This window comes from Schistocerca cancellata, chromosome 2 (assembly GCF_023864275.1).
Source record: "Schistocerca cancellata isolate TAMUIC-IGC-003103 chromosome 2, iqSchCanc2.1, whole genome shotgun sequence".
NCBI lineage: Eukaryota > Metazoa > Arthropoda > Insecta > Orthoptera > Acrididae > Schistocerca > Schistocerca cancellata.
Window position 1 is genome coordinate 362,091,357 of NC_064627.1, and position 23,353 is coordinate 362,114,709.

At 40.2% G+C, this 23,353-nt stretch overlaps 1 protein-coding gene and 1 non-coding gene across 2 annotated transcripts in view; one reads left to right on the forward strand and one right to left on the reverse strand.

Annotated features, from left to right (window-relative positions):
- The window catches only part of LOC126161754 (large neutral amino acids transporter small subunit 1), a 336,636-nt gene extending 313,912 nt beyond the window's left edge, over positions 1-22,724 (forward strand). The window contains exons 6-8 of the mRNA XM_049917803.1: positions 5,493-5,727; positions 18,074-18,166; positions 22,213-22,724. Coding sequence (XP_049773760.1) covers positions 5,493-5,727; positions 18,074-18,166; positions 22,213-22,298 — 414 coding nt within the window. The 3' untranslated portion in view covers positions 22,299-22,724. The remainder of the gene's footprint in view (positions 1-5,492; positions 5,728-18,073; positions 18,167-22,212) is intronic.
- Positions 4,746-4,820, reverse strand: Trnas-cga (transfer RNA serine (anticodon CGA)). The gene has a single exon. It is a non-coding gene; the product is annotated as a tRNA-Ser (tRNA).
- Positions 22,725-23,353: the final 629 nt, after the last annotated feature.

Genomic DNA, 23,353 nt, shown 5'->3' on the forward strand with positions numbered 1-23,353 from the left:
TCAACGCTTGTCGACAGCTTAGGGTTTTGATTTAATTATCATTTCGTTTGAATGGACGCAGGTGATCACACAGGATGCATACGTACATGTCACCTGTCTGAATCGTATATGGACGTATCAAGGGTCCCATGTCACTCCAACCGCACACGCGCCACACCATTTCAGTCTCCACCAGCCTGACATGCAGGGTCTATGGATTCATGAGGTTGTCTCCGTACCCGTACGTGTCCATGCGCTCGATACAATTTAAAAAGAAAATGGTCCGACCATGCAACATGTTTCCAGTCATCAGCAATCCAATGTCGGTATTGCAGCAGTAATCGATCTAACAACTGCGCCAGACACTTGTTTTCTTATAAGTATATAGGCGTTGCCGATCGCAGCGCCGTATTCTGCCTGTTCGCCTATCTCTGTAATTGAACACACATGCCTATACCGCTTTCTTTGGTGCATCAGTGTAATTTTGCAGGTACATGCAGCGCTGTATGTGCCTACTGTCTGCGAAATGTGTGAATCGAGTTAGTACGAGTAGTAAAGAAGTAATAAATTAAAACGTCGTGCATGATGTGGCAATTTTTTCACGCATCTAAATATATGACATCATATCTCCTAAACCATGTGTCGTAGAATGACATATTTTTGTTGCTATGTTCAGTGGCAAATGTGGATACTGTCCGGAAAAGTGTTGCGAATAGAGTTTACTAACTCTATTCGCAACACGAAGTAATTTATTTAAACGTCCTGCATGTGCGGTAGTTTTCACACAATTCGTGTTTATGACGTCGTACCTTCTGTACTAAATTTCGTACAGTGATGTAATTTTTCTGGTACATTCAGTAGTATATGTGTATACTATCTGCAAAATGTGTCACGAATACAGTTAGTAGTGAAGAAGTAATAAATTAAAACGCCATGCCTCATGTGGCAGTTATACTGCATGAACAATGAATATTTAGTAAGCGAAAATTATTTTCCTTTCCCTGTTTTGTGTGGGGGTCGTTAGCGAGATAAAGTTTTTTAAAGGTATGAAATTATGTGTAAAGTTTGTTGCAAGTCCCTAACTGGTTTTATTGTCAAATACTGGATAACTAAAGTATATAAATTCTCGCGTCGTGGGCTACATTGCTTTTTCACCCCCACCCCACTACCTTGATAGGTGGGTGATTCTCACCCCACAGTGATTCTTTCCAGACAGTAAATAATACATGTCCTAGTTTTGGTTAAGATCGGTCCAGTGGTTTAGAAGGAGATGTGAAATATACAAACATACATACATACGTACGTTCGTGCATCTATTTTTATAATTTCTATGGGTGTCTAGTAATAATTTATGTTAATATTAATGTAAAAATAAAACAGGATATTAGAAACATATCAAATAAAAACTGAATAGAACCATTTAATCCAACTTTTAAGTGAATAGCCTCCAGTTTATATTACTAGATGTGTCACTGGCAGCGTCGGAAGAACTGGAGGTATGTCGACTAAGTGCAAGTATTGTCACACTGTTCTAGATTGCCCCACAGGTAGACGCGTGCCTCGGCAGTCGTCGAGTCTACGCATATACGTGTGTGTGGCCATTGCCTTTTTCTTCAGTTTTAATTTTTATAATTCCTCTCAATCATATTCATGCCTATTATTCTGATCTGCTTATTCTGATATTCGGAACCTCTACATAGTCTTATAGAATGAAACTCGTGTAGATGCTTTGTAGATATTCGGCGTGTTAACTGTAGTCCATAAGTTTTGGTCATTTACAACCGTTTGCAGATCGCAGTCTAATATTCGCTTTCTCCCTCTACCCGGAAACGAGGGCACATGAAAACCAGAAGATCTGCCGAACTTCCCCCTCCCCCCCTCCCCCCATTCACAGATTAGTGTGTTCCTACATCCCGCTCGATATAGATATTTGGAATACGGATCATGACCAGTTCATAGGTGCTCCCTACCTCGTATAGGAGCAAGTAGGTGACAATGGGACGCGACAACTCGTCACCACCAATTTAGTCCAAATGTATGACATATCCAGAGCTTGGCCAGAAATGACAGGAGTGGGGGATCCAGATGGCCAAGCGTTTAGAAAAAATAGCGTTTTGGGCGCTGGTTGGACGAGACATGAGCCATTTACATTACTTTCGCCGCAAGTGAAGCGAAATAATGCTCAATATATAGTATTTATTAATATTTTCGTAAAATACATGAAGAGGAAAGGGAAAAGAAAATGTAGGATAGCAAATAAATTTCCGAGAAAGGATCCGCGTGCACGAGGACTCTTCGTATAACTTTCCAAAAAGGGACTGTAATTAAAGCGTACAGGACTTGTATTGCCTTAGTTTTATTTTCACTCTCGAGCACGCCCTGCAGGCGCATGCAAACGATAGGCACCCTGCGCAGATAAAATCATCAGCTTTTCTCGCCAGTATTTGTAGAAATGATGCATTACGCGTTGTTTGCTCCGAAACTGTGCGATGGGAGAGAACCTTTTACGAATATAAGCCAAGTTTATTTTCTTTAGAAACTTTATAACAATGACGTAATTGTAAAAATGCAGCGTTTATAACGTGTGCAAGACGTCGAGAAAATTACTGCTTCTCCCGTTTTTACGATGTATATCATCCCAGCATGTGTAAATCATCAGCTGTAAAACAATAAAAGTGTTTAATGTTACATATGAAGTTCTCGTGGACACCGTAATTACAATCCATTCCTTGGAATTTAGCCCGCATCTCGTGGTCGTGCGGTAGCGTTCTCGCTTCCCACGCCCAGGTTCCCGGGTTCGATTCCCGGCGGGGTCAGGGATTTTCTCTGCCTCGTGATGGCTGGGTGTTGTGTGCTGTCCTTAGGTTAGTTAGGTTTAAGTAGTTCTAAGTTCTAGGGGACTGATGACCATAGATGTTAAGTCCCATAGTGCTCAGAGCCATTTGAACCTTGGAATTTATTTACAAACCCAAATTTTCATTTGCCTTTCCTTTTCATGCCTTTACGAAAATGTTAATAAATACAATATATTGAACATTATTTCGTTGTACCTGCAGCGTAAGTAAAGTAAAAATTGAAATGGAAAAAAATGTGTCCGCCGAGAGACGTAACCCCACGACTCTCCGATTACCTGTCTGTACTAAGGTGAGCAGAAGATTTTTGATAAAATCTTAAATTACCATATCATTTCTTTTCCCTCTTCCGATTTTGATAAAATAAAGCCTATCCTTTGCCTCAAGGCAGTACGCCTAAGTTACCAGTGAAAACTCAACGAAAATTCGTCTATCAGTTTTGGAGATTAGAGTGTTCAAACACAAATAAGACAGACACTACGGTTTTATAGTTATATTATTAGTATTGATATGCTCACGTGTGACCTCGTACACACGATCATATCGTGCATCTTCGTATTTTTTTGCGGCGCAAAGATTTGTTTCATAAAATTTCGCTTCCTCTGCGGCAATTTCGGCTGTATACCGTCCAGCCATCTTCTGAGAGAGCCAGGGACTCGAAGTTTCAAAACTTTTATAAATTATACCCCCGCCTTTTTTTTTTACCGATTTGCCTGGGGTGTATGTTGCGCCCAAAGACAACAGTTGACACAGGAAGGGCACCACGTCGCCTTGTCAAACGTTTGCCAATTGTAGGAAGAGTATGACGATGGAAATATTCGTGTATGGAGGCTCCAAGGAAAACGAACATCGTCAGATTCCACCCGTCATTGGCACACTGGCACATCACCTGGTACGATGGTATGGGTTGCCACTGAGTACACACTACGATCACCTCTGATTCCCATATCAGTTTTTTTTTTTTTTTCTGGCGTGTTCGTCTTCGAGGCCTCCATGTCTTTATACATTCTAAGCGAAGAAAACAACAAAATAAAGAAACAAAAAAGACGACCCTCCACGAAGGAATTACACGAATGGGACGGCAATCATAAATGTGATTGACATGTACAGAAAAACAAAAGATTACAAATGGTTCAAATGGCTCTGAGCACTATGGGACTTAACATCTGAGGTCCCTAGAACTTAGAACTACTTAAACCTAACTAACCTAAGGACATCACACACATCCATGCCCGAGGCAGGATTCGAACCTGCGACCGTAGCGGTTGCGCGGTTCAGGACTGTAGCGCTTAGAACCGCTCGGCCACCACGGCCGGCCAAAAGATTACAGTTTCAGAAAAATTGACGGTTTATTCAAGACAAAGAGCTTCACGAATTGAGCGAGTCAGTAACGCGTTGATCCTCATCTGGCCCATATGCAAGCAGTTATTCGTCATGACATTGATTGACAGAGTTGTTAGATGTCCTCCTGACCGGTATCGTGCCAAATTCTGTCCAATTGGCGCTGTAGAACATAAAAATTCCGAGCAGGTTGGAGGGCCCTGTCCCTAACGCCAAACGTTCTCAACAGGGAAGAGTTCGAGTGGCCTTGCTGCCAAGGTGGGGTTTGGCAAGCACGAAAATTAGCAGCAGAAACTCTCGTCGTGTGTGGACGGTTTATGAGCACTTGTTCGATAGAAGAGATGTGTTTCACACTAACGAAGAGGAACAAATGCCATGTTTACTGGAAATTTTTTCTTTGGTTTGGTCCATACTGCCTCTTCCCAAAATATGGAAAGCGAAGTCCGTGCAGTAGAAGAGATTTGTTTCATAGCATCAAAGATGAATAAGTACTCATAGCTCTTAAGACAGGCATTTTAGAGCCCATGTTTAATAGATACATTTTCTTGAAACTTCCTGGCAGATTAAAACTGTATGCCGGACCGAGACTCGAACTCGGGACCTTTGCCTTTCGCGGGCAAGTGCTCTACCGACTGAGCTACCCAAGCACGACTCACGCTCCGTCCTCACAGCTTTACTTCTGCTAGTACCTCGTCTCCTACCTTCCAAACTTTACAGAAGCTCTCCTGCGAACCCAGAGCAGGAGAGCTTCTGTAAAGTTTGGAAGGTAGGAGACGAGGTACTGGCAGAAGTAAAGCTGTGAGGACGGGGCGTGAGTCGTGCTTGGGTAGCTCAGTTGGCGCCGGCACGGTAGCTCAGCGTGTTCGGTCAAAGGGTTAGCTGCCCTCTGTAATAATAAAAAAAAACTGAGTTAATGGATCAACGATGAACTGAAACGGGTGTCTTGCGACGTCCAGGTCCCGAGTTCGAGTCTCGGTCCGCACACAGTTTTAATCTGCCAGGAAGTTTCATATCAGCGCACACTCCGCTGCAGAGTGAAAATAGCATTCTGGAGATACATTTTCTTGTTTTGGTATAAGGGACCTTTCGGTGTTTTTTCGGGACTTATAATTAAGCGGCAATGGGGAACTGTACCAGCTGATTTTCTTCTCCAAATTTCCCCAGTCCCATCTTGTGTTCCGTCTACAACTACCACGTCACTGACGGGAGCTCAAATCCTGATCTTCCTTTTCTTTGAATAGACGCTCCTGTAACTTTTGTAGACAAAAACTGCTGGTCGCGTGGAAACAGTGTTCTGACGAGATGACTCACTGTTCGCAGTGCCTGACATCATTGATGATGCTGACGACGAGCGACGTGTTCGTGCTGATCAACTTCTTCAGCCTGGTGCTGTGGCTGTCGGTGGCGGCTTGCATCGCGGCCCTGCTGTACCTGCGCCGCTCCCAGCCGCAGCTGGCGCGGCCCATCCGGGTCAGCCTGGCACTGCCCCTGCTCTTCCTGCTGTGCTGCTGCTTCCTCGTCTTCGTGCCGATCGTCGTCGAGACTACCAACACGCGTAAGCTCTCCTCTGCACCTCAGCAGATTATAGGCTGCCTTCTGTCCTGATTTAGGTTTTCCGTGATTTCCCTAAATCGCTTCAGGCAAATGCCGGGATGGTTCCTGTGAAACAGCACGGCCGGCTGCCTTCCCCATCCTTCCCTAATCCGATGGGACCTCCTCGTGTTTGGTCCCCTCCCCCAAAGCAACCAACCAACCCCTGGCCTCTAAGAGAATACACCATTGCTCTCTTTTTGAGTCCATAGTTTGCTTCACGGCAAATATAAGAGCTCACAAATTAAAGCCACTAAACCGAAATCATTGCGGTAAGTAGAAGATAAAGTGGAGTTCTTGCGATATTGTCGATGTGGTATTGGGTATCTACTCTATAGATACGAGGCATGTTCAGAAAGTAGATGTACTGTGATAACAGGTTGTAGGTTTTTTTATTTATTTATTTATTTTATTAGGATTGGCAGCGCTGAGTGGTAGAGGGACACCCCCTGACCTGAGCGAGCATTGCAGAATCAAGTTAGTACATAAACTCACAGTGAAATTTCTAGATGCGTGAAAGATATCGGTAAGAAATCCCACAAAGTGCGAGCCATGTGCTGTGATCTGCTTCCTACCCACGGAACGAATAACACCTATCGAAATTTCACCATGAATCAAAATGGTTATGACGAAAGTATTACAAACAGAACGAGTGTGTTTAAGTGATGCACGGAGTTAAGTGGAGGGGAAAAGTGTGCTCGTGACGAACTGAGGAGTGGAAGACCCAAACTTGACTGATGAGTTGGTGCAAAAAATCGAGGAAACTGGTCGTGAAGACCACCGATAGACAGTGGATGAAATTTCTGCTATGTTTCCACAACTCTCCTGACTTCCCTTGTATGAGACACTCACAGAAACTCTGGGATAACAGAACCTGTGCGCAAGATGGGTCTCAAAACAGCTGACAGAGCAGCACAATAAAAATTGGACCAATAACGCCCACATGTTTCTTTAGCAACTTGAATTGAAATGTTATGATTTTCTGAGCTCTGTTGTGACTTGAGATGAAACATGGTTGGCTCATTACACGCCTGGGACAAAGACACAATCATGACATGGCATCACACCAATTCCCCATCTGCCAAAAAATTCATAACCACAACTTTGGGGGGGGGGGGGGGGGGGCGGCGGCATCATGTCCTCAGCGTTTTGGAGCGAAAATACATCCTGTTGGTGGAATTTCTGCCTCAGGGGAGATCATCAAAGCACAACAATATTGCAAGACCATTAAAACAGCTCAAAAGGCGCATTCAAAGCAAAAGGAGAGGAGTGCTGATGAAAGTAATGTGTTTGTTTCATGACAAAGCCCGACCTTGCACAGCCTTAGCCACCAAGGCACTTTTGGACTCAAATGCTTTGAACCACCCACCATATTCTCTCTTGACTTGGTGTTTCCAAATTATCAACTTTTTCACCTCCCTGTAGGCACACAAGAGTGCCTTTAAATTTTCAACCAATATGCAGCTGCAGAAAAAGGTTCTGCAACTGGGGAAGCAGCTGTCAAGAAAGTTCTTTGAGGAGGATATAAAGAAACTTGTGCCACAGCTCACCACGTGCATTGAATGGGATGGCAAGTTGTTGTTGTTGTGGTCTTCAGTCCTGAGACTGGTTTGATGCAGCTCTCCATGCTACTCTATCCTGTGCAAGCTTCTTCATCTCCCAGTACCTACTGCAACCTACATCCTTCTGAATCTGCTTAGTGTATTCATCTCTTGGTCTCCCTCTACGATTTTTACCCTCCACGCTGCCCTCCAATGCTAAATTTGTGATCCCTTGATGCCTCAAAACATGTCCTACCAACCGATCCCTTCTTCTAGTCAAGTTGTGCCACAAACTTCTCTTCTCCCCAATCCTATTCAATACCTCCTCATTAGTTACGTATGTGAAAAAATAGTCAACAAGCATACCAATAATTTCCTGTAATTTTTTCAAATAAACTTTTTCTGAAAAATATAAAAAACTAGTACACTTACGTTCTGAACATGCATTGAATCACTGTTAAATACAAGGCTTGCAGCCTGTTGGTTGAAGATGGGGAAAAATCGACAAGGCATTGACAATAACAGGAAGGAACACAGCCAGCTGAGAGGATGGCAGGTGGGTACCTGGGAGAGGGAATGGGAGAACAGTGATAAAATCTGTATACAGGTTCTTCAATTACATCAGGGTGCAGTCAGAGATGGGACATCCATATCCCAGCCATGGCATTGTCAATTTATTGATTGAACATGGTCTTTATCCAACATACTTAAAAGCATCGACACGAACTGGGATAGAACACTTCTTGCCACATAAAGTAGGCCACTCAACACCTCCTCTGTGTGGTGAGTAACAATCTATCCTAATTGATATTGTTGTTTTCCATCCCAGATATTCTATTTTTTGACAAAAAGGCAAGGGAACATGTGCAGGGATCCAAGGATACCCTCAACATGTTGTTGTTGTGGTCTTCAGTCCTGAGACTGGTTTGATGCAGCTCTCCATGCTACTCTATCCTGTGCAAGCTTCTTCATCTCCCAGTATCTACTGCAACCTACATCCTTCTGAATCTGCTTAGTGTATTCATCTCTTGGTCTCCCTCTACGATTTTTACCCTCCACACTGCCCTCCAATGCTAAATTTGTGATCCCTTGATGCCTCAAAACATGTCCTACCAACCGATCCCTTCTTCTAGTCAAGTTGTGCCACAAACTTCTCTTCTCCCCAATCCTATTCAATACCTCCTCATTAGTTACGTGATCTACCCACCTTATCTTCAGCATTCTTCTGTAGCACCACATTTCGAAAGCTTCTATTCTCTTCTTGTCCAAACTAGTTATCGTCCATGTTTCACTTCCATACATGGCTACACTCCATACAAATACTTTCAGAAACGACTTCCTGACACCTAAATCTATATTCGATGTTAACAAATTTCTCTTCTTGAGAAACGCTTTCCTTGCCATTGCCAGTCTACATTTTATATCCTCTCTACTTCGACCATCATCGGTTATTTTACTCCCTAAATAGCAAAACTCCTTTACTACTTTAAGTGTCTCATTTCCTAATCTAATTCCCTCAGCATCACCCGACTTAATTTGACTACATTCCATTATCCTCGTTTTGCTTTTGTTGATGTTCATCTTATATCCTCCTTTCAAGACACTGTCCATTCCGTTCAACTGCTCTTCCAAGTCCTTTGCTGTCTCTGACAGAATTACAATGTCATCGGCGAACCTCAAAGTTTTTACTTCTTCTCCATGAATTTTAATACCTACTCCGAATTTTTCTTTTGTTTCCTTTACTGCTTGCTCAATATACAGATTGAATAACATTGGGGAGAGGCTACAACCCTGTCTTACTCCTTTCCCAACCACTGCTTCCCTTTCATGCCCCTCGACTCTTATAACTGCCATCTGGTTTCTGTACAAACTGTAAATAGCCTTTCGCTCCCTGTATTTTACCCCTGCCACCTTCAGAATTTGAAAGAGAGTATTCCAGTCAACGTTGTCAAAAGCTTTCTCTAAGTCTACAAATGCTAGAAACGTAGGTTTGCCTTTTCTTAATCTTTCTTCCAAGATAAGTCGTAAGGTCAGTATTGCCTCACGTGTTCCAACATTTCTACGGAATCCAAACTGATCTTCCCCGAGGTCGGCTTCTACCAGTTTTTCCATTCGTCTGTAAAGAATTCGCGTTAGTATTTTGCAGCTGTGACTTATTAAACTGATAGTTCGGTAATTTTCACATTTGTCAACACCTGCTTTCTTTGGGATTGGAATTATTATATTCTTCTTGAAGTCTGAGGGTATTTCGCCTGTCTCATACATGGTGCTCACCAGATGGTAGAGTTTTGTCATGACTGGCTCTCCCGAGGCCATCAGTAGTTCAAATGGAATGTTGTCTACTCCCGGGGCCTTGTTTCGACTCAGGTCTTTCAGTGCTCTGTCAAACTCTTCACGCAGTATCTTATCTCCCATTTCGTCTTCATCTACATCCTCTTCCATTTCCATAATATTGTCCTCAAGTACATCGCCTTTGTATAAACCCTCTATATACTCCTTCCACCTTTCTGCCTTCCCTTCTTTGCTTAGAACTGGGTTGCCATCTGAGCTCTTGATATTCATACAAGTGGTTCTCTTCTCTCCAAAGGTCTCTTTAATTTTCCTGTAGGCAGTATCTATCTTACCCCTAGTGAGACAAGTCTCTACATCCTTACATTTGTCTTCTAGCCATCCCTGCTTAGCCATTTTGCACTTCCTGTCGATATCATTTTTGAGACGTTTGTATTCCTTTTTGCCTGCTTCATTTACTGCATTTTTATATTTTCTCCTTTCATCAATTAAATTCAATATTTCTTCTGTTACCCAAGGATTTCTATTAGCCCTCGTCTTTTTACCTACTTGATCCTCTGCTGCCTTCACTACTTCATCCCTCAGAGCTACCCATTCTTCTTCTACTGTATTTCTTTCCCCCATTCCTGTCAATTGTTCCCTTATGCTCTCCCTGAAACTCTGTACAACCTCTGGTTCTTTCAGTTTATCCAGGTCCCATCTCCTTAAATTCCCACCTTTTTGCAGTTTCTTCAGTTTCAATCTGCAGTTCATAACCAATAGATTGTGGTCAGAATCCACATCTGCCCCAGGAAATGTCTTACAATTTAAAACCTGGTTCCTAAATCTCTGTCTTACCATTATATAATCTATCTGATACCTACTAGTATCTCCAGGATTCTTCCAGGTATACAACCTTCTTTTATGATTCTTGAACCAAGTGTTGGCTATGATTAAGTTATGCTCTGTGCAAAATTCTACAAGGCGGCTTCCTCTTGCATTCCTTCCCCCCAATCCATATTCACCTACTATGTTTCCTTCTCTCCCTTTTCCTACTGACGAATTCCAGTCACCCATGACTATTAAATTTTCGTCTCCTTTCACTACCTGAATAATTTCTTTTATCTCGTCATACATTTCATCTATTTCTTCATCATCTGCAGAGGTAGTTGGCATATAAACTTGTACTACTGTAGTAGGCATGGGCTTTGTGTCTATCTTGGCGACAATAATGCGTTCACTATGCTGTTTGTAGTAGCTAACCCGCACTCCTATTTTTTTATTCATTATTAAAGCTACTCCTGCATTACCCCTATTTGATTTTGTATTTATAACCCTGTAATCACCTGACCAAAAGTCTTGTTCCTCCTGCCACCGAACTTCACTAATTCCCACTATATCTAACTTTAACCTATCCATTTCCCTTTTTAAATTTTCTAACCTACCTGCCCGATTAAGGGATCTGACATTCCACGCTCCGATCCGTAGAACGCCAGTTTTCTTTCTCCTGATAACGACGTCCTCCTGAGTAGTCCCCGCCCGGAGATCCGAATGGGGGACTATTTTACCTCCGGAATATTTTACCCAAGAGGACGCCATCATCATTTAATCATACAGTAGAGCTGCATGTCCTCGGGAAAAATTACGGCTGTAGTTTCCCCTTGCTTTCAGCCGTTCGCAGTACCAGCACAGCAAGGCCGTTTTGGTTAATGTTACAAGGCCAGATCAGTCAATCATCCAGACTGTTGCCCCTGCAACTACTGAAAAGGCTGCTGCCCCTCTTCAGGAACCACATGTTTGTCTGGCCTCTCAACAGATACCCCTCCGTTGTGGTTGCACCTACGGTACGGCCATCTGTATCGCTGAGGCACGCAAGCCTCCCCACCAGCGGCAAGGTCCATGGTTCATGGGGGGGAGTATTATATTGAAGATTATTTGGACATGTGAGATCCTGTACATACCATACACAAACAACTTAAGCAGAGTGATTCAAAAGGTTGCACACAAATTGAAGGAGCTGATAGAAGAATTGAAATACAATTTTGGAACAGAAACTTGCAGTCTTGGAAGTAATTTTAAACCAGTGAAAGTTTTTGAATGTCAGGAACAACAAGCACAAGTTCATCAAAGATAATGTTCTGTTTACTCAGTAGTTCAATAAACTTACCCTAGTACCGAGCTAGGTGACCCAGCTAGGCTGTAATCACTCCACTACCCCCAGGCCTCCATGCAGACAGCATTTGGACCTACGTTCTGAGCAGCTCTTGTATTGAAACTTTCCTGGCTGTTTAAAACTATAAGCTGGCATAGGACTTGAACCTGTGATCATTACCTTTCACAGACAAGTACACTACAGACTGAGCTTCCAAGCATGATTCATGACCCATCCTCCCAGCTTTATGTCCACAAGTACCTCAACTCCTGCCTCCCAAATTTCACAGAAGTTCCCCTGAATACCATCCAGTACTACTACTCTTGGGAGAAAGGATACTGCAGAGACATGGTAGAGCACTTGCCCATGAAAGGCAAAGATCCCAAGTTTGAATCCCACTCTGCCACACAGTTTTAACCCACCAGGAAGTGTCAAACCACTGCACACTCCACTGCAGAGTGAAACTTCATTCTGAAAACCCTGTTATTATTACTCATGTTACATTGTTTACCAAACACTTGTGAGGCCAGTTTGGCACAGGTGGTAACTGGGCCATAGGTTTTTTCGTAAAACATATAAGGAAATATTGCTTCAAACAGCTGTCAACATTGAAGGACAATTGCATCTTCCTTTAACAGTTAGCTTCATGTATGTAACAATTGTGACAGTTATAATGAATTTTTTTTCAATTATACAGTGCAAAATTTCCATAACAATGTGGTGACATTTTGATTTTATGAAGTATCTATAGGTTCACTGTAAGTATTATGAACTGTAATTTTCCTGCAGCATAAATTAGAAGCAATATTACATTAAATAATAAGATAACCAAAGAGAAGAAGCCATGTGGACAAAAATAAGACTGGAGTAAGGGGTCAGCACCCTCTATTGGTCTAGCCACTGGAATCTGGCATAGCCCAGGTATGACTGCAGAAACACAGTTGCTTTTTTAGTTCCTTAAGACTGATACCTGGGTATGTCATTACTTGTTATCTACAATAACCAGAACACTGTTTTGGAATCACACATCGTCACTCCAAGTATTGCTCTGAAACTTATGAGACATTGTAACTCCAGAATAGTTTTTACCTAATTGCATTTTTTTTACTTAATTGAATTTTGTACAATTGTATATTGGTCAAATGTTTGTGCAGTAGTGACATCTGTCCAATTTATGACACAAAAACACATTTTTGTGGCATCTGTACCCCAGTTTGTTGTGAAGAGTAGCACATTTCACATGACAACTCTGCTTGCACTGTGACCTAGTTTGCACCATATTTTTAGTTGTGTTCAATAGTGTCTAGCTGATCTTGTTCATATTTCTTGAAAACACCACTCAGAATGTGTTATCAGGATATGTTTTAAACAAATATGTTTCATAATTTTGTTAAACTCACATACATGTATGAAAATAGTACTATCCACTATGTCATAATTTGTTGTTTTCAATATGTGTACTGTCCATTATTTCTATTTGTTCCCCCACCACCTCCCACTTTTACTGCAGATCTGACGATGGTCACCACTAACTGAGATCAATATTATGAGGACAGTTTTTTTGATCATAGCTTATAATAAAAGAAACAAATCAACATCGGGGCCACTGAGTTATTTGCATTTTGTGTGTCCTATATACCTGAATAAGCTGTTGTGAATAAGACACTGAAGTGAGCTATAATGTCATAAATTTAGACCTATTCAGAATATTATAATGATGTAGGTGATAGTTATTGTCAAAAACAAGCAGTTTTGTGTTATTGTCTAATGGTCATCCTCAGTAATGTGCATACACAGTAAAAGCAGGCAAATCACTGCTCACAATTTCCAAACTTCCCACAAGCTATTCTGTATATTTTGCTGGACCAGCACACCTGAATAAATAGCTTAACTATAAAATAAGATTTGTTTCCACAAGGGATCTTTTACTCTGCAGATGAATGTGAACTGTTGTGAATCTCCTGGTAGATTAAAACTGTGTACTGGGCTGGGACTTGAATCTGGACTCCTACATTTCATGGTCCGTATTTTACCAGCTCAACTCTCCAGGTGTGATTTATGACCACATTTATAGATTAAATTATGTGTTGTCCCTAGATGTTCAACAAACAAGACCATTGCCTGTGGAGAAATCAGTGTTTGAATTGAACTCCTAACCCAGTTCACTTTTAATCTATGTAGGTGTTTCATAATACCACACCTTCTCCTGCAGAATAAAATATTCATTCTGGAATATTATGGTTTTACTATTTTATGCAGCCATCCATGTACAGTTTAAGATAAAATAAGCTGGAATATTAAAGAGGAGCAGGTTTGAAATCTACAACCAGATAACCTGACTGAAAGTGTTTTCTAAAGTTTTCTCAATGGACAGAATATTTCATCATATTTTGAGCATGTATTTGGATAGCTTTATTTCTTTGTCCAGTACTTTGGTTGATAACCTTCACCCATCATCAGACACATCTTCAGGGAGGACATATACAGGGTTTATCAAAAAGAATCGTCCAATTTGGCACGTCTATATTTCTGAAACTAATAAACATATACAATGAATTTTGTTTTTTGATGAATGGGAAAGTCTAAAAGGGCTTTTTTTTATTCCTGCTCATGTATGTTCAATATTTCCCCCTTGAGATGCACAGCATATGTCGATACGGTATTCAAATTGTTCCCGCACTGCAGCAAGTATGTCTTGAGTGACAGCTTCCACAGCTGCTGTTATGTGAAGTCTCAGTTCATTCATTGCTGTTGGTAACGGAGGCACATAAACAAAGTTCCTTATAAACCCCCACAAGAAATAATCACATACAGTCATCCAAACTATCAACAACATCTGGTTCTTCCAAATACCCAGATCCCATCTTCTTAGTTCCCGACCCTTTTGCTATTTCTTCAGCTTTGATCTGCAGTTCATAACCAATAAATCATAGTCAGAGTTCCTATGTGACCCTGGATATGTTTTGCAGTTTGTTATGTAATTTCAAAACCTCTGTCTTCTATGCCAAATCTTCTGGTGTCTCCAGGTCTCTTTCATATATACAAATGTGCAATGACATGAATTGTGTTGTATACTGCAGTTACTCAGGTCTGAAGACGGATGTTGTTGACCGAAATTAATAACCTGATTGATAAAAATATTTTGTTGTCTGTGATTGGATTTATAATAAAATATAATAAATGTACACACTTATTTCATGATTCTTAAACAAAGTGCTAGCAGTGTTCAAATTATGCTCTGTGTGGACCTCTAACGGGCAGCTTCCCCTTTTATTCCTTTTGCCCAGTCCATGTTCTACTACTTTTCTCTTTTTTTCCTTTTTCCTATGACCAAATTCCAGTCCCCTCCCACAATTAAATTTCCATCTCCTTCAAATATCTGAACTATTTCTTTCATCTCATAACATATTATTTCAATCTACAGAGCTAGCAAGCATATAAATTTGCACTAGTGTGGTAGATGTTGGCTTTAAAACTATAAGGCTGTGATAATGTATTCACTATGCTGTTTGTAGTAGCTTTCCTGGATTCAGATTAATTTATTCATTATCAGAACTACTCTTGCATTAATCTTATATGATTTTGTGTTGATAATCTTATACTAATCTGATCAGAAGTTCCATCTTCCTGAAACCACATTTCACCAATTCCAACTATACTGAGGTGACAAAAGTCATGGAATAGCAATATGCATTTATACAGATGGTATTAGTATCATGTACACAAGGTGTAAAAGGGCAGTGCATTGGCATACCTGTCATTTGTACTTAGGTGATCCATGTGAAAAGGTGTCCAATGTGATTATGGCTGCACAATGGGAATGAACAGACTTTGAATGTGGAATGGTAATTGGAGCTAGTTGCATGGGGAATTCCATGTCAGCAATTGTTAGGGGATTCAATATTCTGAGACCCATGTCAAGAATGTGCCAAGAATACCAAATTTCAGTCATTGCCTCTCACTACGGATATCTCAATGCCCGACGGCCTTCACTCAACATCCGAGAACAGTGGCATTTGCAGAGAGTTTTCAGTACTAACAGACAATCAACACTGTTTGAAATAAGTACAGAAATCAATGTGGAATATATGATGAATTTGTGCATTAGAGAGTTTGGCAAAATACTTTGTTAACAGGCTATGGCAGCTGATAACAAAAGCAAGTGCCTTTGCTAACAGCATGACATCACCTGCAGCACCTCTGCCGGGCTCATGACCATATCAGTTGGTCTCTAGATGACTGGAAAAGTGTGGCGTAGACATATGAGTCCTGATTGCAGCTGGTAAGAGCTGATGGTAGGATTTGTGTATAGTGCAGACCCACAAAGCCATGGGACCAAGTTATCAACAAGGCACTGTGTAAGCTGATGGTGACTCCATAATGGTGCAGGTTGTCTTAACATGCAGTGGACTGGGTCCTCTGGTCCAAATGAACCAATCATTGACTGAAAATGTTTGTGTTTGGCTAATATTTCTACAGGAAATGTCCAATGATTTGTTGAGTACATGCCACATTGAGTTGCTGCACTGCACCAGGTCTGACATGATATTATGAGGTATCCCATGAGTTTGTGTCACTCAATGTATGTCTGATTCCAACCTATCAGTCTCTGTTCTTAAATTCTCTAACCCACCTACTCAATAAATGTATCCACATTTCACTTTGTTTTATTTCTTCTGATGACTACATCTTCCTGAGTTGTCCCCACATGGAGATCCGAATTGGGTATTATTTTAAATTTGGAATTTTTTATCCAACATAGTAAGGCTATGTTGGTTAATACATAGCCACATCAAGTTTTCATTTAGGCTGTTGTCTCTGCAATTATTGAAAATGTTGCTACCATTCCTCAGGAACCACATTTTAGTGTGTCCTCTCCATACATATCTCTCTTATATGGTTACACCTCTGGTATGGATATTTGTGTCATACAGGGACTCAACTCACACCATTTGTTTCCCATCAGATATATTGCTGGATTATGCCATTCTATCGATATGCCTCATTACAACTAAGTCTGGCAGGTTCACTGTGAGTAGTGAGCAGAGAGCATTCCAAGTGGCACACAAGCCTGTCAGCTCGCCGATTTAAAGCTTAGTGGCTAGAGGCTCTCTCTCTTCTGTTTGAAAGCTAATGTTTTCTTTTCCACAGTCGACTGAAGTGTTAATGAGAACTGTGCATTACATCATTTATTTGTTGGAACACTTGTGTTGCAACAGGACCTGCTCGGGATGTGATTAAAGTGAAGTTTTACCACTGTTAAGTTCTACTTTGGCAGACTGTGATAACATCCAGCCAAGTGACTGATTTTAGCTTTGCCTATGAGTGTTTTCCATTACCATAATTCAGGTTTTATGTAGAAAACAGCCGAAGTTGTGAAATTCAGTTCTTTTTATTAAAAAAGTGGTGTATTCTGTGACAGCACACAAACAATGTTAATATTGTACATACTTGTGTCTAAGTCAAGTTTTTAACTGACTATTGGCAGGACAAACATACATATTAACCCCGCATGCTACCAAATCTAATAATTTAAGTTGTTGTCATTGTAGTCATGCGTATTTCACAAGATCAGTGACTCATAGGAACTACACGTCATTTATTTTGTTTCATTGTATTGAACAAAATAATAATAATAGTAAATAGTGACCGTCATTATTTACATTGCAAAACAAAAACACAATATCTTTCTCAGCATCAAAAAAAACCCATGCACCAGTAAGAGTGTATCTGCTGTCCTAGTTAAAATTGTTGTTGCATAAGTTGAATGCACTGGCTTTTTAGGTGATTAGGATTCCAGTAGTTTGATGTATAGGACAATATTTCTGTCTCTTCAAACATAATTAAATGCTTGGTTTCAAGGTAATGCTTGCCAACTGCTTACTTGGCCAAACAACAGTATTTTAATGTCCTTGTAGAATATAATTGTAGGTATACTATCAACACATTTAAAATCACTCTCTTCTGAGCCACTGATTAAAGTTCTACAAAGAGTCTGTTAGTCTTCATTCTAATATCAGATTTACAGCTGAAATGGAGACAGAGAAGGAAACTTGTCATTTGTAGATGTTTTACTTGGACATAAGGCATATTGGCAGCTTGACTACACTGTACAATGAAAACTAGCAAATTGGAACATTTTATTAGACCTTCAGTCACCTTTTATCATGCCCTAATAAGTGACATATCCTCTCATAACTCTTTTGTACACCATCAAATTGGCACTCATACCCAATACACTAAACTAAGAGAAATGAGGTCCAAATCCCAGAAACTAATTTGATCATTTGTCCATATTTTAAGTGTTGATTTTTGTGCCACATTTAATTAACTACAAATTTTTAATTCAGTTATAGGTTTGGGAATCTCACTTTCTGGCATACCTGTGTACTACATATTTGTAGCATGGGAAAGGAAACCAAAGATAATAAACACTATGAGTGGTAAGTGGATAGTGCGATATTTCTCGCCATTACTATGCATGCTTCAATTATTTTTCCAATCAGAGATTATTAAAATTCATGTTTGGTTGTTGTGTCTGTTGTAACAGGTAAGTCCAAAGTTACAATAAGCCATTCAGCCACATTTTATGTATCAATTTACTCAACTATTGGTTTGAAGGTTTTGTCTTATTTGCAAGTGGATTGCTGAAGTAGGTGAAAATAATTGATCAGTGACATAGAAAGTACAGAAGACTTTAAATAATTTTCTAAATCTCATAAATATATACTGATGTTAATGAATGCCAGTTTTATCGAATTTAATTTGGTTATTTACATTCACACACACTATTCTGTAAATCCCTTCATCGGCAAGAGCCTTCAGGAATATGAAAGTTATAAGTTAAGTGCCATTTCAGGCTACTTATGTTGAGTATGCTAGTACAGTAACAATGAGTTAGAACTCGTGCTAGTCTATTTACATTGTTAAATATAGGTATTGGTACTTATATAGAAAAGTAGCTACATTGAAAAAAAAAAAAAAAAAAACTTTTGATGCTCCTACTTCACTACTCATCTGCTGCTTTTATCTACTACTTCATGCACATCATTTACATAATTCAGTAAATATTTAGGCATAAAGGAGACCACACATTGAATAACAGAGATGTCGTGTATGTGCCTCTCAATGCCTCCGCTATTCAGTGAGTGGTCTCCTTTACTACTAAAAATTACATTCTGCCAAAAGTTTCCTACACAGGTTGTTGTTGTTGTTGTGGTCTTCAGTCCTGAGACTGGTTTGATGCAGCTCTCCATGCTACTCTATCCTGTGCAAGCTTCTTCATCTCCCAGTACCTACTGCAACCTACATCCTTCTGAATCTGCTTAGTATATTCATCTCTTGGTCTCCCCCTACGATTTTTACCCTCCACGCTGCCCTCCAATACTAAATTGGTGATCCCTTGATGCCTCAGAACACGTCCTACCAACCGATCCCTTCTTCTGGTCAAGTTGTGCCACAAACTTCTCTTCTCCCCAATCCTATTCAATACTTCCTCATTAGTTATGTGATCTACCCATCTAATCTTCAGCTTTCTTCTGTAGCACCACATTTCGAAATCTTCTATTCTCTTCTTGTCCAAACTATTTACCGTCCATGTTTCACTTCCATACAAGGCTACACTCCATACAAATACTTTCAGAAATGACTTCCTGACACTTAAATCTATACTCGATGTTAACAAATTTCTCTTCTTCAGAAACGCTTTCCTTGCCATTGCCAGTCTACATTTTATATCCTCTCTACTTCGACCATCATCAGTTATTTTGCTCCCCAAATAGCAAAACTCCTTTACTACTTTAAGTGTCTCATTTCCTAATCTAATTCCTCAGCATCACTCGACTTAATTCGACTACATTCCATTATCCTCGTTTTGCTTTTGTTGATGTTCATCTTATATCCTCCCTTCAAGACACCATCCATTCCGTTCAACTGCTATTCCAAGTCCTTTGCTGTCTCTGACAGAATTACAATGTCATCGGCAAACCTCAAAGTTTTTATTTCTTCTCCATGGATTTTAATACCTACCCCGAATTTTTCTTTTGTTTCCTTTACTGCTTGCTCAATATACAGATTAAATAACATCGGGGAGAGGCTACAACCCTGTCTTACTCCCTTCCCAACCACTGCTTCCCTTTCATGTCCCTCAACTCTTATAACTGCCATCTGGTTTCTGTACAAATTGTAAATAGCCTTTCGCTCCCTGTATTTTACCCCTGCCACCTTTAGAATTTGAAAGAGAGTATTCCAGTCAACATTGTCAAAAGCTTTCTCTAAGTCTACAAATGCTAGAAACGTAGGTTTGCCTTTCCTTAATCTTTCTTCTAAGATAAGTCGTAAGGTCAGTATTGCCTCACGTGTTCCAGTATTTCTACGGAATCCAAACTGATCTTCCCCGAGTTCGGCTTCTACTAGTTTTTCCATTCGTCTGTAAAGAATTCGTGTTAGTCCAGAATGAGATTTTCACTCTGCAGCGGAGTGTGCGCTGATATGAAACTTCCTGGCAGATTAAAACTGTGTGCCCGACCGAGACTCGAACTCGGGACCTTTGCCTTTCGCGGGCAAGTGCTCTACCAACTGAGCTACCGAAGCACGACTCACGCCCGGTACTCACAGCTTTACTTCTGCCAGTATCTCGTCTCCTACCTTCCAAACTTTACAGAAGCTCTCCTGCGAACCTTGCAGAACTAGCACTCCTGAAAGAAAGGATATAGCAGAGACATGGCTTAGCCACAGCCTGGGGGATGTTTCCAGAATGAGATTTTCACTCTGCAGCGGAGTGTGCGCTGATATGAAACTTCCTGGCAGATTAAAACTGTGTGCCCGACCGAGACTCGAACTCGGGACCTTTGCCTTTCGCGGGCAAGTGCTCTACCAACTGAGCTACCGAAGCACGACTCACGCCCGGTACTCACAGCTTTACTTCTGCCAGTATCAGCGCACACTCCGCTGCAGAGTGAAAATCTCATTCTGGAAACATCCCCCAGGCTGTGGCTAAGCCATGTCTCCGCTATATCCTTTCTTTCAGGAGTGCTAGTTCTGCAAGGTTCGCAGGAGAGCTTCTGTAAAGTTTGGAAGGCAGGAGACGAGATACTGGCCGAAGTAAAGCTGTGAGTACCGGGCGTGAGTCGTGCTTCGGTAGCTCAGTTGGTAGAGCACTTGCCCGCGAAAGGCAAAGGTCCCGAGTTCGAGTCTCGGTCGGGCACACAGTTTTAATCTGCCAGGAAGTTTCAATTCGTGTTAGTATTTTGCAGCTGTGGCTTATTAAACTGATTGTTCGGTAATTTTCACATCTGTCAACACCTACACAGGTATGTAACTTTAATGGTTTAAGAGAATGGCATCACTTGTCTAGATATCAGTATAGTTAGAAACCGTTTAATATGAACATTAGCTTTAACTGCAGTTTACATCTCCAACTCATTGTGAGGAGTGGCTGATCAGGATTTTTTAAATTTATTTTCTTTTCTTTTTATTTTATTTATTTATTTTTAATATCTGGGGATCTATAATCTGCCCAACATCTGTCAGCATTCTGTTAAACTATATAAAATTCTATTCTGAGGTCTACACAGGTATGCAAAGTCTATATAGAAATTTATTTTCCTCTAGTATTATGGCTGTTAATTTCACAGTTTGCCCTTAATTCTTACACCAACTGCTAAGAATCACTAGATCTCTGAAGAAGAATCAGTGAAATGTTCTGTTATTGGCTTTTTGTGATATTCTTACTAGATGTTTCTCTAGAACAAATACTTTTTTTGACCCACACTACATTGCCCTGGAAAATACAAGGGGAGGTATAAGTGAAAATATGGAGTGTAAGGTAGCAATCCCATCTCTAGGTCAACACAGTGAGAAAGATTCCTACATGTAAAGAACTAAGCTTTTTAGTTAACTTATCCACATGTTTCTATCACTGCTATTCATTGCATAGTAATCAAGCTATTGAAGTATAATCAGATGAATCTCATAATTACTGTGAAATATAGGATATTGTGAAGCAGGTGGATCATCAGAAAAAAATAATCCTATTAGATGCCTGGATGAGTGTATTAAACAAGGTATTCCTTGCACAGAGTGCACACAACAGTCCTTGGTTCCACTGATTGAAAATATATTTTCTCAGGTAGCTTTGTAGACTGATATTTTGTTGTGATGGAGTCAGTTTCCATCTACCATATTATTTTAATTTCTATACATTTCATGCTAGAGCTGCTACGACGTATTAATGATAGTCAGTACATTTATGAAATTTGCCAGGCGTTCAGTGATTTTTACTGCAAAGACTGAATTCATTTATTCACTGTAAATATTATGAGTACATTTTTAAAAAAGTAATGAAAATTAATTTTATCTTCCATGGAAGGTGATACAGGATAGTGTTGACAACAATCCTGGTTTCAAAATGTGAGACAATAGTAAATTTGGTTACCTGCCTCTTATTTCAGTATCACATTTTAAAAATGTTACTTTCTTTCTTTTGCAGAAAATTTTGCAATTGGTGTGCAGAAGTTGCTGGAAGTTGTCAGTCCAGAAGAAGGAGAAATAGCAGGCAGTCCTGCAAAAACATAATGTGATTAGGTACCAGTTATGGTGACACCTCATAATGCTACAAATAAAGATCTGAATCTGACATTCCATCTGTGAAGATATTCCTGAGAAACCTGGACAATGGGACCAGCTTGCATCTGATGCTACATATTTTGTTCAGCTGCATGACTTTAATTTGATGTTGACTTGCTTTGGGTGCAAAGTTGATAAGACTTTAATGCCTTTTTATTGTGGCTGCAGTCATCAAATGAAAAGTGATGACTTTTATGGACTATCCCAAGATTATAGGAGCATAAATTCTCCTACCCTGAACATTTTTATACTCATTATTTGATTTATTTTAACCTTAATAATTTGTGAGTGTTTTGTATTATTGTATTATTTAAAACAATTGCTCTGTCTTCAAATTTATTGAATGCAGATAATATAAGGAATATAAATTATGTACATATGCATTTCTAAATGATTATTTTTCCTTGTCTCAGATTTAAGCTAGGTTAGTCCTTGTTTGTTACCTAATTTTCCTCCTCAATTAAGCAGTTTTATTTAGCATAAACTTTCTAATGGTTTGTACTGTGACAAAAATGAACAATATTGCATGAAATAGATCTACACCATATTATTCTCAAATATTTTTCTCAAATCTACACCTGCTCTAAATCACTCACATATCATACTGCAAAAATCACATCTTGAAGGAGAGCCTACAAGGATGTAAAATTAGTCAGGTTATAAATGAACAGACAGAAGTAGCCATTGCTCACTAAATCTACACTGACAGCTGTGGGAATTAATTCTAGATACTTTTTACATGTGGAATTACTTCTAACACATACATGCCTTTTTGCACTCCAGAAGGACTTTGCCAAAAACCTCAAATATTGTAGCATTCTTTTTCATTGTACCTGTCTGCATCTCAGCACCCGCATTAATCGTCATCATAAACAGTTGCCAGCCCCAAGCTGGGTCATTATGAACATAAGCCTGCTTTCCTCCTGTCTTTGTGCATTTACTCTGGTCTAGACCTCGCCTCTTTTTTTCAACCCAGTGAACCGCACCTTTCAGCCATTTATACT